General features: G+C 42.3%; 2 protein-coding genes across 6 annotated transcripts in view; one reads left to right on the top strand and one right to left on the bottom strand.

The window, feature by feature from the left end:
• tmem232 (transmembrane protein 232) overlaps nucleotides 1-5,817 on the bottom strand; it is a gene marked incomplete at both ends in the record, with an annotated part of 29,902 nt that extends 24,085 nt beyond the window's left edge. The window contains 4 exons of the mRNA XM_081364789.1: nucleotides 68-225; nucleotides 5,028-5,133; nucleotides 5,464-5,575; nucleotides 5,687-5,817. Of these exons, the coding sequence (XP_081220915.1) occupies nucleotides 68-225; nucleotides 5,028-5,133; nucleotides 5,464-5,575; nucleotides 5,687-5,817 (507 nt within the window). The remainder of the gene's footprint in view (nucleotides 1-67; nucleotides 226-5,027; nucleotides 5,134-5,463; nucleotides 5,576-5,686) is intronic.
• A 720-nt stretch (nucleotides 5,818-6,537) lies between these two features.
• Nucleotides 6,538-16,496, top strand: tia1 (TIA1 cytotoxic granule-associated RNA binding protein; the record flags this gene model as incomplete). Of its 5 annotated transcripts, none has more annotated exons than XM_081365611.1 (13): nucleotides 6,538-6,785; nucleotides 7,740-7,836; nucleotides 7,985-8,047; nucleotides 8,844-8,942; nucleotides 10,358-10,412; nucleotides 10,559-10,646; nucleotides 11,151-11,226; nucleotides 11,337-11,445; nucleotides 11,958-12,053; nucleotides 12,153-12,237; nucleotides 12,318-12,456; nucleotides 12,632-12,777; nucleotides 14,973-16,496. In XM_081365611.1, the coding sequence occupies exons 1-13, from the start codon at nucleotides 6,757-6,759 to the stop codon at nucleotides 15,109-15,111; spliced, it is 1,221 nt and encodes a 406-aa protein (XP_081221737.1). In that variant the 5' UTR covers nucleotides 6,538-6,756. The 5 variants fall into 5 exon arrangements, with proteins under 5 accessions (XP_081221737.1, XP_081221736.1, XP_081221739.1 ...); XM_081365610.1 differs by having other exon boundaries at nucleotides 12,629-12,777; XM_081365613.1 differs by lacking the exon at nucleotides 7,985-8,047 and having other exon boundaries at nucleotides 6,549-6,785.
• Between the last annotated feature and the right edge of the window lie 40 nt (nucleotides 16,497-16,536).

The following is a 16,536-nucleotide window of genomic DNA, read 5'->3' as shown; positions in this document are numbered from 1 at the left end:
GGGTAATTATGTAACTACTATAATAAAGGACCCATGTTTAGTGATATTTATATTGTGTAGCATTTACCTGCAACATCTTCGTCTTATAAGAACTTGGAGGGTCCGACAGAGTTGTGTCAGAGCACAGGAAATACTGGATTGACTCTGCCAGGTGGAACAACACAGGGATCTGACCTGCATGGATGGGTGCATGGTCCAATGACACGACCAGGACATCCAGTGAATCTGAAAAAAATTAAATAAAAAATCATGGCAATCACCTTTCATGTTTTTTTTCACTGCGCTGATTGCCGCTAAGGACCTTCACTCTTTCTGTGTGGTCTGCTTGGGCCTCAAACACGCTCAAGAAGCCTTGGAGAACCCGGAGAATTGCAGGCAGTGCCTTGTGCTGCCCAAAAAGCTTTTGTGACGCCGTCTTAAAATCGCAGTGACCCAGTGCGGCTAGCTCGGCCTTCCTGACTCGGATGGGGGACACGGTGATGACGACGTGCAACCGGGGGCCTCGCGGGGCGCTACTTCACTTATTGACCAGCCCAATCCTGCGTTCCCTGAAGAGGACATCTTCGCGGGCAACCTCCCGCTCGTCGACAAACCGACCGGTTCCGACGCAGCCCTTCTTGGGGTCTCAGAGGATCCCATCCCGCCCTCTGGCGTTCCCTAGGCCTACGCCCCCGCGGCCTTGCCTCAGTCCATCCTCTTGGAAGTGTGTGAGCGAGCGTCCGGCTCCACAGAGCGCCACCGACCAGGAAAGGGACATTTACGGCGGGAAAGTGCTGGGACACCCTCCCGGTCCGAGGAAACAACTCTTCCCCGTCCTTCCAGCGTGCGCGAAGCACATGAGGCACAACTGGAGCGACCCGCTCGATCTCAAGCGCGGTCTCACGGTCCTTGAGGTGAAGGATATGGGTGACCCCCCCTGCTATCGAGCCTTCCATCGCCAGGCACCTTAACCCCGCCCAGGGCGGACTGCCCCCCCCTAAGCCAGTCTTGCCCAACAAGATGGATCGTTTTTCTGCCTCAGTTCACCAGGCCGCTTACAAGTCCTCGGCTGTCAGGGCCCTGAACGTCTTTTCCCTCCTCTCCGCTTACCAGGCAGAGATCTTGGACGAATTAGGGCAACAGCTGGAAAAGGGAACCCCTTCTCTACCCTTGTGGAAGGAGATCCTCACGGTTAACGACGACCTCGTCCTCTGTAACGCTCGTCAGGCCGTCCAAGCCTGAGGGAACTCTATGGCACTTTCTGTGGTGGGAGAGGGCGCGCTCTGGCTTAACCTTTCGGGCCTTCCTGACAGTGAGAAGAGGCACATCGCGGGCGCTTCGGTAGAGCCCGGTCGGGCTCTCTTTGGCCCTGCCGTCACATTGATGCAGCAATGATGTGATGACAAAAAGAAGGAGGATGAGGCCTTCAAGTTATGCCTTCAAGTTATGCCAAGGTGCCCCCTGTGCGTTTGCCTAACCGTGACGAAATTTCCATCAGGGCAAGGAAAGGCCCCGCAACAACCCCCCGCCGCCCATGGCAGAATAACCAGCCTCGTGCTAAACACTGGGGGAAATCGACTCCCGTCGCGGCCACGGCAGGAAGACCATCGAACCCTACCCCCACCGACTCAAAACGCAAGCGGCCTGCCTGATATTCAGCCGATGTGGGCATCGAGTCCGCGTTCGCGGGCCACAAGTCCCTTGGACTCTCTTCCTGCCCTAGAACCCCTACGGACCCATCTTCCACGGATGGGTCGCCCCCCCCCCCCCCCCCTCCCGAGTCTGCCCAGCCCATGTGTTGTGTGTTCTCCCCCCTACGTTCAAGGGGTCTGTTGTGAGGAAAAGAGCAAAAGCAGTGTCACCACACCGCATTTACTCTGTTCCCCTCACCCAAATATTAAAGGCTTCGGCCCCAGTGTTCCCCCAACACAAAACACAAAAACACATTAAAACAAACAAATCAAATGAATTTGTTACAGAGAGATGATTTCTCTCTGCGGAGAGAGATCCTCTCTCCGTAACAAATTCATTTGATTTGTTTGTTTTAATGTGTTTTTGTGTGGCAGACGTTTTTGTGTTTTAATGTGTTTTTGTGTCAGGTGGTGACCCTGCAGAGAGAGAAAATCTCTTTGAACCCCTGCATGTTGCCCCTAGTTTGTCCACAAGGGGGCACCATTGCATCACAAATGAGCCAGCTGGGCTTACACAGCACCGCTCCGGCTCAGATGGGAACACTCGCGAGTCACAAATTGGCTTGGCAAACTGTTTCGGCATAGACGATTGGCTCATTATAGCCGAATCGAAGGAGAAAATGTTGCAGGACACCCGCCGTGTGCTCGCGCACATCACATCTCTCGGGTTCAGGGTAAATGTGAACGAGCAATTTTACACCCAGTCAAAATGTGATTTTCCGTTTGCGTTACTGGAAGAGTGCAGACTTTTACGCACAGGGAACCCCTCTGGGGACGGTTATGATGCGGAAAGTAGTGACGACAGATGCGTCCTTAACAGGCTGGGGTGCCACCCAGGAGGAGGGCAGAACGGTAAACGGATTGTGGCCGAGCAGACTACGTTCAGTACACATAAATTATTTAGAGCTTATAACCATATGGAAAGCTCTGAATAATTTTCTGCCTGGCCTGCAGGGACATCATGTGCTCGTACGCTGCGACAAAACCACGGCAGTGGCTTACATCAACCGTCAGGGCGGTGTACGCTCGTCAAAACTTTACGCTCTAGCTCACAAGCTTTTGGTGTGGAGCAGATGGGTTTTCCTGTCGTTACGCGCGACTCATGTTCCAGGCGTTCTGAACAGAGGCGCGGACCTTCTATCGAGGGGAAACACAATCTACGGAGATTGGCGCCTTCACCCTCAGATAGTGGACATGTTATGGATGAGATTCAGACAGGCAACCGTAGATCTATTCGCCTATGCGCAAAAACTACCATTGTCCTATGTTCTTCTTGCTAAAGGACGAGGATGCACCCCTTGGGGTAGATGCACTGGCCCACCCATGGCCCAAAGTGCTGCTGTATGCTTTTCCTCCCCTGTGCCTGATAATTCCCACACTGGCCAGGGTGAGAGAGCAGGGCCTGTCTCTCATTCTGATAGCACCCAGGTGGCCCAAAGCACCATGGCTGGTGGAGATTATCCCTCTGTTATATGCCGAGCCGTGGCGCCTCCCCCTCCGTACAGACCTATTGTCCCAAGCGAACGGGGAGATTTATCACCCACACCCGGACAGGGTGGCTCTCTGGGCCTGGCCCGTGAGAGGACAAACCTAAGCGCACTGGGGCTTTTGCCGAGAGTGATTGCTACTATACAGAATGCCAGGGCCGTTTCTACACGGTATTTATATGGTTGTAAGTGGCTAGTGTTTGAAGGGTGGTGCGATATGCATGGTCTCACATCATATCAGTGCTCAGTTCCTGATATTTTGTGTTTGCTTCAAGACCTCATGTAAAAAGAGAGGTATTTTTCCACAATTAAGGTCTACCTGGCTGCGATTTCTGCCTGTCATGTGGGTTTTGAGGGCTCAACAGTCAGGCAGCATCCTCTAATCCGCAGATTTCTGAAGGGTGCCCATCGCTCTTTGCCAGTCGTCAGGAGAACTGTTCCTGAGTGGGACCTCTCCATGGTGCTTGGAGGCTCTGTCTCAATATCATTTTTAGCCTCTGGGAAGTATTTCCCTAAAGCTGCTGTCTTTCAAGACGGCGTTGCTCTTGGCCGTGGCGTCAGCTTAACATGTCAGTGAGCTACATGGACTCTTGGTTCACCCCTCGTGCACTAAATTCTCTCTTAGTGGATATAAGGTTTCCCTTAAGCCTAATCCGGCCTTCATGCCGAAATGCTTCCCTGCGTTCAAATCGGAGGTGTTAGAACTGTCCACTTTTCACCCTCCACCTTTTTCCTCCGCGGAGGATCAGAGGCTGAATGCTCTGTGTCCTGTCCGTGCCTTACAGACATATATGACCAGGACTAGTGCTTTCCGGAAGAGTGACCAGCTGTTTGTTTCAAGGGCGCCCCCTCATAGAGAGAGTCCCATATCTAAGCAACGCCTCTCCTATTGGCTTGTGGATGCTATAGCTTTGGCATATGAATCAAAGGGAGTGCAGCCCCCAGGGGACATCAGAGCTCATTCCACAAGGGGCTTAGCTGCCTCTTGGGCTTTGTTTAGGGGAGTGTCACTGCAGGACATCTGGTCCGCTGCCACTTGGGCTTCCCCTCATACCTTTGTACGTTACTACCGGCTGGATGTCACCAGAATCTCTGTAGCACAATCTGTTTTAGGGGTGGGGTCTTCTTAGCCCCTCCCTGCAACCCCATTGGAAGTAAAAGAATAGGGGGTGAACAGGCCGGCAGGCCATGCACATTCCTGTCACCAAGCATGCATTTACATTCCTTCCTGGGTGTATATATACACATATATGTGTTGCTGGGGTTATTATCGTGTGTGTGTATGTGCCACATACATGTTTCATGTCCTGCATGTGCACAGTAGTTACGTGTGTGCATCAGGACTGCAGGATCATGATTATGGGACGTGTCAGGCACCGCCTCCTGGGGCGACCGTCCTTCTCTGGCTTACAGAACCTCACTGTGAGTGTATTGGGCAATCGGGGAGCTGTCCATGTCTCTCCCATAGGTGGATCTCGAACACGAGATGATGAAAGAGAACAATAGGTTACTACCGTAACCCTGGTTCTCTGAAACATCGAGTGGAGAGATCCACCAGCTTTGTCCCGCTTTCCGCACGAGAAGCGAATATACTTACTGGAGAATAGTAGCGCTTGCAGGCGTTATATGCCCTCAGGTAAGAGGGTGGGGCCTTACCTGGCATTGGCTGTGCGCTTCTGTCTGTCTAGCCAGACTTGGTGCAATTGGATGCTTCTGCAGAGGTCAGATACGGATGCCCTTGCCATAGGTGGATCTCTCCACTCGATGTTTCAGAGAACCGGGGTTACGATAGTAACCTATTGTTCTCACTATGAATTCTGTAACATTGTAACATGATTTTTTTGTAAAAACAAAACAAAAACTGACACACCATTTCTAACTTTTCCATTGCACAAGCTGAGCAGAAGAAGCTGTGTCCAGGCCTCGGGGAGATCAACATGTTTGCCTTCACCACCAGATATGAATCCAGCACGACGCTGAGGACAAAAAATCGAGTGTTTTCAACAATAGAGGTTTGTCTCCACCTTGTGGCTGGAGAGAGTAATGCTCCAGTTTCACTACAACTAGTCAGGCGCCATAACAATCATAACTAATTTGGCACACTTGCAATTAGTCAAAAGGTAATCAGTCTTCTTTTTTTTAAAATTCAAATTAGACCTTTTTATGTAACTGACTTTAAAAAGTTAGGAACAGACTTGAAGATAACAAGTAGATGACTTAATTTTAAGACTAGTCTAAGCAGTTTATGCATTTAATTGATTTAGACCAAATTAGAGCATTTAAACCATAAAGAAAATGTTTAATACCTTGCATCGAATAAGAAACACATCTGCGAGATTTTCATACTTTTCCTGCTCCTTGGAGCCTTGTGCCTGATTGTATTTTTCAACGAAGCCTTGTGTTGTTTCAAAGGGGTTTCTATAATAGGAAAATGTCATAGTCAATGTCAGTTTAATAATAATAATAGTTCATTTTGGCATCAGCACTGCAGCAAACAATAAACCATTTGCGATTAATTTGTTTAAATACCTTCTGACACTGGATGTTCTTGCAGTATCAGTTTCTTCGACCCTTTTTCTGAAACGTTTATTTAAATCCTTTTGTTGAGACTGAGAAACTATTCCTAAATAATGTTTGACAGGAATTTTGAGTATAGGCATACTGATACGTTCAGGTTCAGCACAGTCTCGCACAACGCAAAAAGTCCACACACACTGCATGTGGCAGTGACGTACCTCTAAGTGTTGCCTTGGCTACCTTTAACAACAACATTTTGCTTATCATAGTTTGAAGGAGCCAAATTCATTGCGATGTAATAAAACCAAAAGCAAATCGTCAAAATCTCGTGTCCTATCGTACCTATGAAAGCCTATTTTGTCACCTAATAAAAATGCTTTGGTAAATCATAAGACAAAAAGTCAACATCATTACATACTAAGTCATATTTATGAATTATTACATTTATCAGAATTAATTATTAATAATTAAATATAAATGTAAATGGTGAGTTAAAACGTGACACGAAAAGTAGATTTTTTTTCATAATTGAGTTTTTATGCCGTCATTTTACTTTTTCAATAATTACTTCTTACTATATCCGTATATACGTTCACCCACAGAGCGCCGCTGGTGTAGTGGTATCATGCAAGATTCCCATTCTTGCGACCCGGGTTCGATTCCCGGGCGGCGCATCAATTTTTCTCTCTGTAAATCTAAATATTTCACTGACTTTTCCTAGTCTATTACTATTATGCCATTCTAAACATTGAGCATACTGTAAATACATTTCTATTTAACGTACAGTGCGGTGGTCAGAAGCATTTTCAAATCTTGCTTTTTTTGTGCGCTTTGTGGTTCGCACGCGCATGCGCTCTTGCATTTCCGGTCCGGTTCCTCCGCCATCTTATGTCGCCTTTCCATTGTTCATAACTGGAGTCAGTCGAGGCGGCATTTCACATTTACTCTCATTATAACAGGTTTGGCGGAGAACAGAGAGGGTAACAACACAGGAAAGAGCGAGACTGGAACTCGAGATCATCTCAAATATACACAAGAGGATTTTCTCTCAGGGTTCGTTGTCTTAATTCGATCGGGAAAATATGATGGACGACGAGCAGCCCAAGACCCTGTACGTAACGTATATCGGCATTGTACGCCAACACGTTAGACAGAAAACTTCATATCAGATCAAGTCATTCATACCATAGCTTTTTAAAAAGCACTTTCCGTTTTGTCATTTTGCTTAAGTCATTTCTAGCCCTTAACAGTCTCGAGTGTGATGCTAAGGGAAATGCAACCACAAAGCAGACGTGTACATTTTCTGTGTCCCAAACAAAAGCTCTGATTGCTGGAAGAAGAGATTCACTTTAACGTATATTTAGCCCTCAAGACTGTTAAGCACAGGGCAGTCGTGTGATTTCAAAGAATTTCGTACACCATGTGCTAGTTATTGAGTTAATTTAGATAATTGCAGCAGGCCTGTTGAGGCCACAGCAGGGCCGCTCTCACACACTGCTGTCTGTGTTTGAGTGTGTGAAGTTGCCTTGTACTTACTGAAAGCTCATTGTCGTTAGGGAATTGCTAGACAAAGAACCCGTCTAGTGTATTCATTGACGTATTTGTAAAGCTTTACTTTTTATAAATGCAGCATGCTTATTCAATTAGCACGTTGCCAGTGTGTAAATCCGGGATACAAATTTACAAATTGTGCATATTTTGGTCATATCTGGCTTTTCGTCCCTCATATCCGACAGCGCAAGAGCTTTTGTTGCTGGTCGCGCGCTGCCTGTGCGCTCGTGCGTGCTTCTGTTTTGTCATCTCTTTGTTTCAAACCTGTATTCATGATAAGCAGCTCATTGCTGGATGAGGTTTTTTAAGGTTAAGTAACGGCCCGTGGGTCCTCATGCCTACTTAATTCCTTTGTAATGTAGATTAGTTGGATCATTGTAACTCAGGTGCCTGAAGATGGCAAAGATTGCACTCATGGACCCCCCCTGTAATAACTGTATACAATTATACATTTAAATGTATCTTCTATTCAACCCGTCACTCATTGTCATGTCCATATCCCTCTTTTTTGCAGGTATGTTGGAAACCTGTCACGGGATGTGACCGAGGCCCTTATTATGCAGCTCTTTGGTCAAATTGGCCCCTGTAAGAGCTGTAAAATGATTGTGGATGTGAGTATATAATTTGTTTATACAGCAAGTTGTGTGCTAATGCCGTCTTTCAGCATTTAGATAAATGCATCTTTTTTTAATATATATATTTAGCATTGATATTTTTTATTTCTTGCACCAGTAACTTGTTTTTCTTGTTTTTCATAAGCATCTCGATACTAGTAGAGGTGTGAATCCTCACTTGCCTCATGATTCGGTTATGATTCCAAGGGTAATGATTTAATTCTAAAACTATTCTCTATGCATCGCTATGCATCTTTTCCTTCAATATATTAATAATAATCACTATATTAATAACTACTATATGGTCTTTTTTGTTATTTTATCTTTGTTATTAAAAATTAGAACAAAGATGCAAATAACAAAGGAGATAAAATATAAGAAAAAAATGGATTGAACAGCACTTTCAATTTTTCATTTTATATCTATTTAACACAAGTTAAATGGTAAGAAATATAGAAATTGAATTTTCAGATAAGTTAATTACAAATAAATGGATTATTAAAGCTACAAAAGTTATTCAGTCAAGATCAGAGAGTGATTCCATCTTTTATTTTGTTGTTTGATTAACATTAATGACAGACAGCAGCAGGTTTATTAAATTAAGACCTAATGCATGGATAGGACTGCTTGCATTCACTTAAGACATAACCGACTGTTAAGTGAAAACTCGCCAAGACAGATATTTTGAAATAATTCTGTGTAGCTCACCATTCAAGCCCAAGCATCTCAATGCCTTATAAAAAATATTATATTACACAACTCGTGTATATGTGTATATATATATGTATATATGTATGTGCTGTCAGTCAATTAAAAAAAATTATATATACACACACACACTCACATTACAAGGTTTCTTGCAGCAGTTACTTAACCAGTAGAAAAGACAAGGGGCTTTTATCTGATACTTGTTTTTTTTAAGACAAAATGTGCCATAAAAATTGTCAAGGCTTTTAAGTAAGTAAGTAAGTTAATGTAGTCTAATCGCACTAATTTCCCTTCAGACGGCAGGTAACGATCCATACTGCTTTGTGGAGTTCTTCGAGCATAGGCACGCAGCGGCCTCACTCGCAGCCATGAATGGGCGTAAAATAATGGGTAAGGTAAGCTATCGTATCTACAGGGTGAGTTGGGCTGGGACGGGAGGGTGGAACAGTTCAGATCTTCTGCAAACTTTATGTGAAGTAGAATGCCTGTGTGCTGGATGTGCAATGTGCACTGAGAGAGAGATTTTGACTTTTTTCATGTTGACCAGAGGTTTTTCACTTTTTTTCATGTTTCAGGCCATATAAATCTCATTATAGTTTACTTAGATTTGCCAAAATAATGATTGGAGACAATGCTACATCATTCATGAAAAGATTCAGCTCTGTGGCCTGACCTTGTTGACCCATGCTTTTGTATGTTCATTGTTCGATGAATCGCTTCCTTGAAATGTGAATTTTATGCTTAAGCACAGGCAAGAAATCCAGTGAAATTGACTTAACGCACCAACCATTACCACTTTTTTTTTTTTTTTATTGTACGCAAGACACATTCTTATAGTCATATCACCTGTATAGCTTTTTAATTTTATGCTTCAAGATGTTTTCATATACACTACCATTCAAAAGTTTGGGGTTGGTAAGACTTTGATGTTTTTGACAGAAAACATCTTATGCTTACCAATTCTGCTTTTGTTAAAAAAAACAACTAAAAACAGTCATTTTTATTTTATATATGTAATTTGTATTTTTGTAATTCAGTTTTTGCCATGAAGATAGCCACTGAAGTTGACATGGCATTAAATAAAACTATACTGCTAAAATTTAAAAATGTAATTTATTTCTGTTATGGCAAAGCTGAATTTTCAGCATTGTTACTCCAGTTTTCAGTGTCACATGATCCTTCAGAAATCATTCCTAAATGCCGATTCGATATTTTTGTGGTGTTTTTAAGTATTCTTTGAATAGAAAGTTCCAAAGAAAAATATTTATTTTAATATTTTGTAAAAGTAAAATTTTTTGGTGTCACTTTTGATCAATTTAATGCATCCTTACTGAATACAGTATTAATTTCTTCCAAAAAAGTTATGGCTCCAAACTTTCGACCAGTAGTGTGTATTCGATATTATTCTTTCAAATATCTAGAATTTGAATCTACAAGTCTATTTCCAATAGATTATACATTAGAGGCAGATTAAGCGTCTTATGCCTATTCAGTACAAAATATTTTATCCTCAACAGGTAATGAAGGACCATTTGAGGAGTAATACAAGTTGGTAATTTCACTTGTTTTGTAAGTCCCTTGTTATTTGGACCTTTTTACTACCAAGATTGTTTTGCTTGTTCAAATAAGTTCTCACTAGGACAGCTAAGTGTGAATTGAGTATCGTCAGGTCTCCCTCCTCTCTGCTGTACATTCAAACATCCATTTTGTTAAGGAGAGTGATTTATTGTCAGATAAGTAGAGAGCAGCGACTTGAACATGTCTTTATCATTTCTAACATTTCTTTCAATCTTTTCCTCCCTTCTCCTAGGAGGTAAAGGTGAACTGGGCTACATCACCAAGCAGCCAGAAAAAAGACACAAGCAGTGAGTTGCTTTTCATGTTCCTCAGTGCCTAATGAAGGCCAGATATCATCTGATTAATAGACTGTCACTAATTTATACCCACTGAATGTCTGAATTATTAGAAATTAATTCTTCAATCCAAGTAACTCTTGTCTGGTGCTTTTTAGATCACTTCCACGTCTTTGTTGGAGACCTCAGTCCAGAAATCACCACTGATGATATCAGAGCTGCCTTTGCACCCTTTGGGAGGATATCGTAAGTGACACAATGCATTTTAAATAAAGAAAATCCCTTTTTCCACACCCAGTGGTAAATTCAACTACTTTGAGTCATTGAGTCTGTTTAAACGACCTTACACAATATTGGCTTTAGTGTACAATTATGCAAATGCCTTTGGATCATATACAGATGATGCAAAGACGGTCAACGTCTACATTTTTGCCCATTACCCCACTTTCGGTTTGGTTTTATAACTCAGTTTTTTATTAAATATGCAGATATCTGATTATTTGCTTTGTTAAATAATATAGGATTTAAACTCATAGAAATGGTTTTCTGGCACTGTCAGTTTTTTTCTTATTAACACTTAAAATTGTTTCATTTAGTAACGAGCGTTTTTTTCGATAGCCAGCAGTGTTTTGTTTTGCACATCATAACATTTAATGACTTTAACCTCAGTGATGTTTAAAAATCATTCTATCAAGTATTTCATTTGTAATTTTTCATTACACTTTCAACTTCTGCTCTTTTTTTTTTCAGAGATGCACGTGTAGTGAAAGACATGGCGACGGGGAAGTCAAAAGGCTATGGTTTTGTTTCATTCTTCAACAAATGGGTGAGTCACAATTCCAACATCAGGAAATGCAGGTTTTTAGCTTAGCAGAACCAGGGTGTGTGAAAGCCCGGAAGCTTTTGCAATGCTGATGTTTTTGCACTGGTTTACAGGATGCAGAGAATGCCATTCAGCAGATGGGAGGTCAGTGGTTGGGCGGCAGGCAGATCAGGACTAACTGGGCTACAAGAAAACCCCCAGCGCCTAAAGCCACCTATGAAAGTGAGTATTCATATGCGTTTGCCAGATATCTCCACTAATATTGATCAGGAGAAAACTAGCTGCCATTATGAAACCCCTACCTAACTCATGCTAAAATGTTAGTTCTGCCAAACAGGAAAATTGTCATTTACATTAACCTTTGTTCCAAACCTTTATGAACATCTAGATTGCTTTTTTTCATTATGGTGGCTTGGGCCGCAGAGCTCCAAGAATGAGACGAAAAGTGGTCCGCAGGACTTTATATTAGATGTTTTCACACAAAGCTTTTGTTTAATCCAAGTCATCCACAAAGTCAAAGCTCATTCAGTTGTATTATGGCATGTCAAAACATGTCACTCCATGTTTGACGTTAATGATGGGACTTGCAAGAACGTGTTTGCCATTACGTCAATCCTTTTGCAGTGGTTTGATACAAGGGTATTATAGATGAACCGTATCTTTTTAAGGGTGTATGAACTTGAAAAGTAGAGACCTGTAAAGGTTAATCAGTATTTCTTTAATCAAATTCACAGCAAACACAAAGCACTTGTCGTTCGATGAGGTAGTGAACCAGTCCAGCCCCAGCAACTGCACAGTTTATTGTGGTGGAGTCACTACAGGCCTTACAGGTGAGGGTTTTTTGGAGTTCTGTGTAACCCTTTTGAATGCAAGCTAATTCTAATGGAAAGTCATTTTTGTAATGTGCTCCTCTTCTCTTTTTGCTGTAGAACAACTCATGAGACAGACCTTTTCCCCCTTTGGCCAAATAATGGAAATTAGAGTGTTCCCAGACAAAGGCTACTCATTCGTGAGGTATGTTTGTTATTTAAGTGAAACGTGGTGGTAAGACATCCTAACGGCAGAGGATGATGTAACAATCTTCATCTCTGTAGGTTCAACTCTCATGAAAGTGCAGCTCATGCGATAGTGTCTGTTAATGGCACATCCTTAGAAGGTCATCTAGTGAAATGTTACTGGGGTAAAGAGACTACGGACATGGTGACCCCCATGCAGCAGGTGCAGGTACCCCAGGTGAGCAGTAGTATGTTCTCATCCCCTGATTTATTCAAGAAATGTTACAGCAAAATATTAAAAGTGATAGTGGACTTCATGCTTGTGAAGTATTGTTGCCAACATAATGAGAATAAACATATGTAAATGATAGGCATGTGATTTATGTTCTGTGTTTTTTTTTATCTTAAAGCAGAACAAAGTTGGTTTCGCCGCACAGCCATACGGCCAGTGGGGACAGTGGTACGGCAACGCACAACAAATTAGTCAGTATGTCCCTAACGGCTGGCAGGTACCTACTTACGGCGTGTACGGACAGGCTTGGAACCAACAGGGCTTCAAGTAAGTCTACAGATCTTCATACCTCCATTTGCAATGAAGAAGATTGCATTTTAGCAATTTCTTGATGCTGTAATCTCAAAAATAAATTGTAAAAAGCGTGAATAAAAAAGATTAAGATTTACTTGCTTTTTAAGTATAAGATATAAACCAAGTACATTATAAGCAGTGTGCTTGGTTACCTGGTAAGTGTCTGTGCTCTGGACATAATATTTTCTCAAATATAGACCAGGTAATGCTAATTTTCACATACAGTACACAGTGAATATGACTGTGACCAACTTGAAATAGCGAAGCAGTGTTTCCCACAGAATAAGATTCTATTTGCGGTGGTGTGGTGTTTGGGGACCGGGGGGGGGGGGGGGGGGGTGATTAAGTTAAATATATATATATATATATATATATATATATAATATATATATGTTTATATATTTTTATTGACAAGTACACATTCCCATTGCCAACACTTAGTGTCAGATAACTTAAAGACTTTGCCATTGCTACACTTTCTATGCTATGACTGCTCCACAGACTTTTTGTTGCAAATTTTGCTCACACACAAACCTGGAACTGGACAGGCACGCACACACACACACAAAAACTCACTGATACACTTAAACACAGGCTCACACACAGATTCAAACACAGACACACACTCACACTCACTCAGACCCAAACAAAGACTCAGACACACACAGGCTCACACACACACACCAAACTGGACCTGGAGGTGGACACACACAGACTCAGACACACACGCACACCTGGAGATTGAGGTGGACAAAAACCAACACACACCAACCTGAACCTGGAGATAATAATAATATAATGTCTAGTCTGGTGGCTGTGATATGAATCTACCAATGTCCGACCGTTGCAATGATTTTTGGAATGACTGATCGCGAGAGGAACAAATTACGTTGCATAACATCGGTTAATGGAAACGCCGTCATTTCGCAATAGTTGTAACGTTAATTGATATTTAGAAAAAAAAATCGCAAAAGTTTTGCGCGAATCTGTAATGAAACGCGACCGCGCTTAACATCTAGACAACTTCTCAGAGTTATGTTGAGCAACAGTGTTCATTATACTAACCATTCAACTCCGGATTGATTCTGGAATCTTCGCTGGGGGAATAAGCATTAAGCACCGGCAACAATCCGCCCTCTACATGCTCATGTTTTGATTCAGATCGTGCGGTAAGAGAAGGAGGGGCTAGTCGTGCCTCCATTGTCAGTTTGTGAGAGAGAGGGGGAGCAAGCAGCGCGAATAAAATAAAATTTTACCCATATTTAATAATTAAAAAATCTGAATCAATCCGTGGCGGTCAGCGTTGATATGTGGCGGGCCGCCACAAATTAATGAATGTATGGGAAACCCTGCGAAGCATAGTTTGAAATCAAGGATTTTAATTTTGTCGGTCGTGTGTCCAGTGATGACTGGACAAGTAGAATGAGGAAGTATTATTGCTGTAGCCTTTCAATTACTAATAATACTATTTCATATACCTTTTGTTTACTTGCTTCAAACATTTGTCAAATTTTTTTAAAATAATGAAATCGAGGAACAGGAGCTTTTGCTTAAGTGCTGGCGCTGTCAAAGTCAGCCATGGCGCTGTCAATATAGAACTCCTGCTTCTGACACTTGGTGGCCAATGCAGATTAAAAAAGTCATTTATTGGTCGACCACTAAATGTATACATTTTTTTCCATAGTTGTTCAGCTCAAATTACTTTTTAATTGCTAGAAATTGCTCTGTGTGCTGTATCTACAATTGCTGTTTTCTACATGGTGTTTAGGGGCATGTGAATCTGAAATCAGTGTTACCACACTACGATCAGTGTGCAAAAAGTTTGCTCCTAAGCTCCTCCAAATAAATCAGTGTAAAATGTGTGAAGAGACTGTGGTTTCTACTCAAGTTACTTTCATAGGTGGCTTTAGGCGCTGGGGGTTTTCTTGTAGCCCAGTTAGTCCTGATCTGCCTGCCGCCCAACCACTGACCCCCCCCCCCCCCCACACACTCCTTACAGTATGTAGATTTAAGGTTTATAACAGCTGCGTTTGATTGCTTAAAATGTTAGTTCGCCCCAAAATCTAGCAGCCTAGAATGAAAATGTTTCTGGTATAAAAACCCAATATATACTATATATATAATTGCTCTCTTCTCTTCCACCAACTGTCAGCTACTTTGTCTTGTAGTCACTTACAGGCTGGCGCTGGGTGGACTGGTGTGAGTGCCGTGAGTAACGGAGGCGTGGTGGAGCCTGCGCAGGGAGTCAATGGAACCGTGCTAGCCAACCAGTCCAGCATGGGCACTGCAGGATACCACACACACTGATGGGGCGATGAACATCTCTAGCACTCTACTGCGGCCGCAGCAGGGATCTACACACCACCCCCATCCCATTCTCAAACACCTGTCAAGATGCCTGGCATGGGGAGGGGGTGTGCCATTTTTTTTCCCCCCTGATCCTCCCCACCCTCCACTTGTAATTTTCCTTGAGTTTGAGACTTTGAGGCAGATCTTGCTCATCATTGCGGGGTCTCGAGTTGCCCTACACTGGGATTAAACCACACACCCTGATACACAAGCATATTCAGACACATTAACTCACACCCACATAAATCCACAAGTCTTCGGCCTGGTGTCCGACTGACTTATTCGGAGAGGACTATGCCATTTTTAACTCAAAGTACTATAAATGAATAAAATCAACAATAACTGCAACTTTTCCATTTTGCTTTTTTTGGGGGGGTTGTTTAGAGCGATTTCAGCTGCTGATTTTGTAATATATGAAGCTTTGCCTTTTTTCTTTTGGACTTGCCATTTTAAAAGCAAAATAGTTTTGTTGAACGGAGCGACGACACCAACGAATCGTGTGAAATGTCAACTTTTTTTGTTTGTTTATAAAATGAATAAAATGGATGTCAACTGTTGTATTTTTTTAATTAGACATTCAATTTCTCAAACTAAACCAATTGCAGGGATGACTGCCACATTTTTTTCCTTGAAGGCAGATGAATATTGCACAATATTAATACGTTTTCACAAAAATTTGATGTTACGCAAATTTTAGGTATTTTAAATTGTTTTGCATTCCACTTTTTTTGAGGGCTTACAAGTACAGTTTACCATTCTGTATGTAAATAACCAAACTGTGTTTTACTGTTGGGACGCTATATAAAGATAATTCAGATGTTGATTATGGATGCTTGCTTGCTTGCTTTTTTTTTGTAGGTGGGATGGAGGGAGGGAGGATAGGTGGGTGGGAAATGGGCTTGGGCTTCATTGCAACTATTTGGCATTAGCGGCGCTGTTAAATGCTGGTCCATACGGTTTAAGGATTCTTCCAGAGAACTCTTGGAGAAGAAGTTGCTGACTCGCACTGCAACAGACATTTTGTTAGAATTGCGATTAATTCTGTATATAAAATCGAAACGTTGAATTTTTTTTTTTTTAAATGAAGTATTTAGTATCAAGACGAGAAACCTGAATGGATCAGAATTTTGCACTGTTGCCCATTGGAGTTTTAATACACATGAGACCAATTGTGTTGCCTTATTTGAGTTGATTTCATTTGAAGAAACTGATGATCATTAAACATAGGCAGTGCCTACGAATAAATCGAGACCTTGTGTTTTGAGGATTTTTTTTTTTAAATAATGTTCATCTTACAATTATGTATTCTTGCTTTGTCCCATTAAAATGCAGATGCAAACAAACATTTCTGCCTGCTCTGTTGTCTTTGAGCTGGATTATCTT

This window comes from Scardinius erythrophthalmus, assembly GCF_964197995.2.
Source record: "Scardinius erythrophthalmus genome assembly, chromosome: 5".
Lineage (NCBI taxonomy): Eukaryota > Metazoa > Chordata > Actinopteri > Cypriniformes > Leuciscidae > Scardinius > Scardinius erythrophthalmus.
The sequence above is the reverse complement of the archived record's forward strand: the minus strand, read 5'-3'. Positions and strand labels throughout refer to the sequence as shown.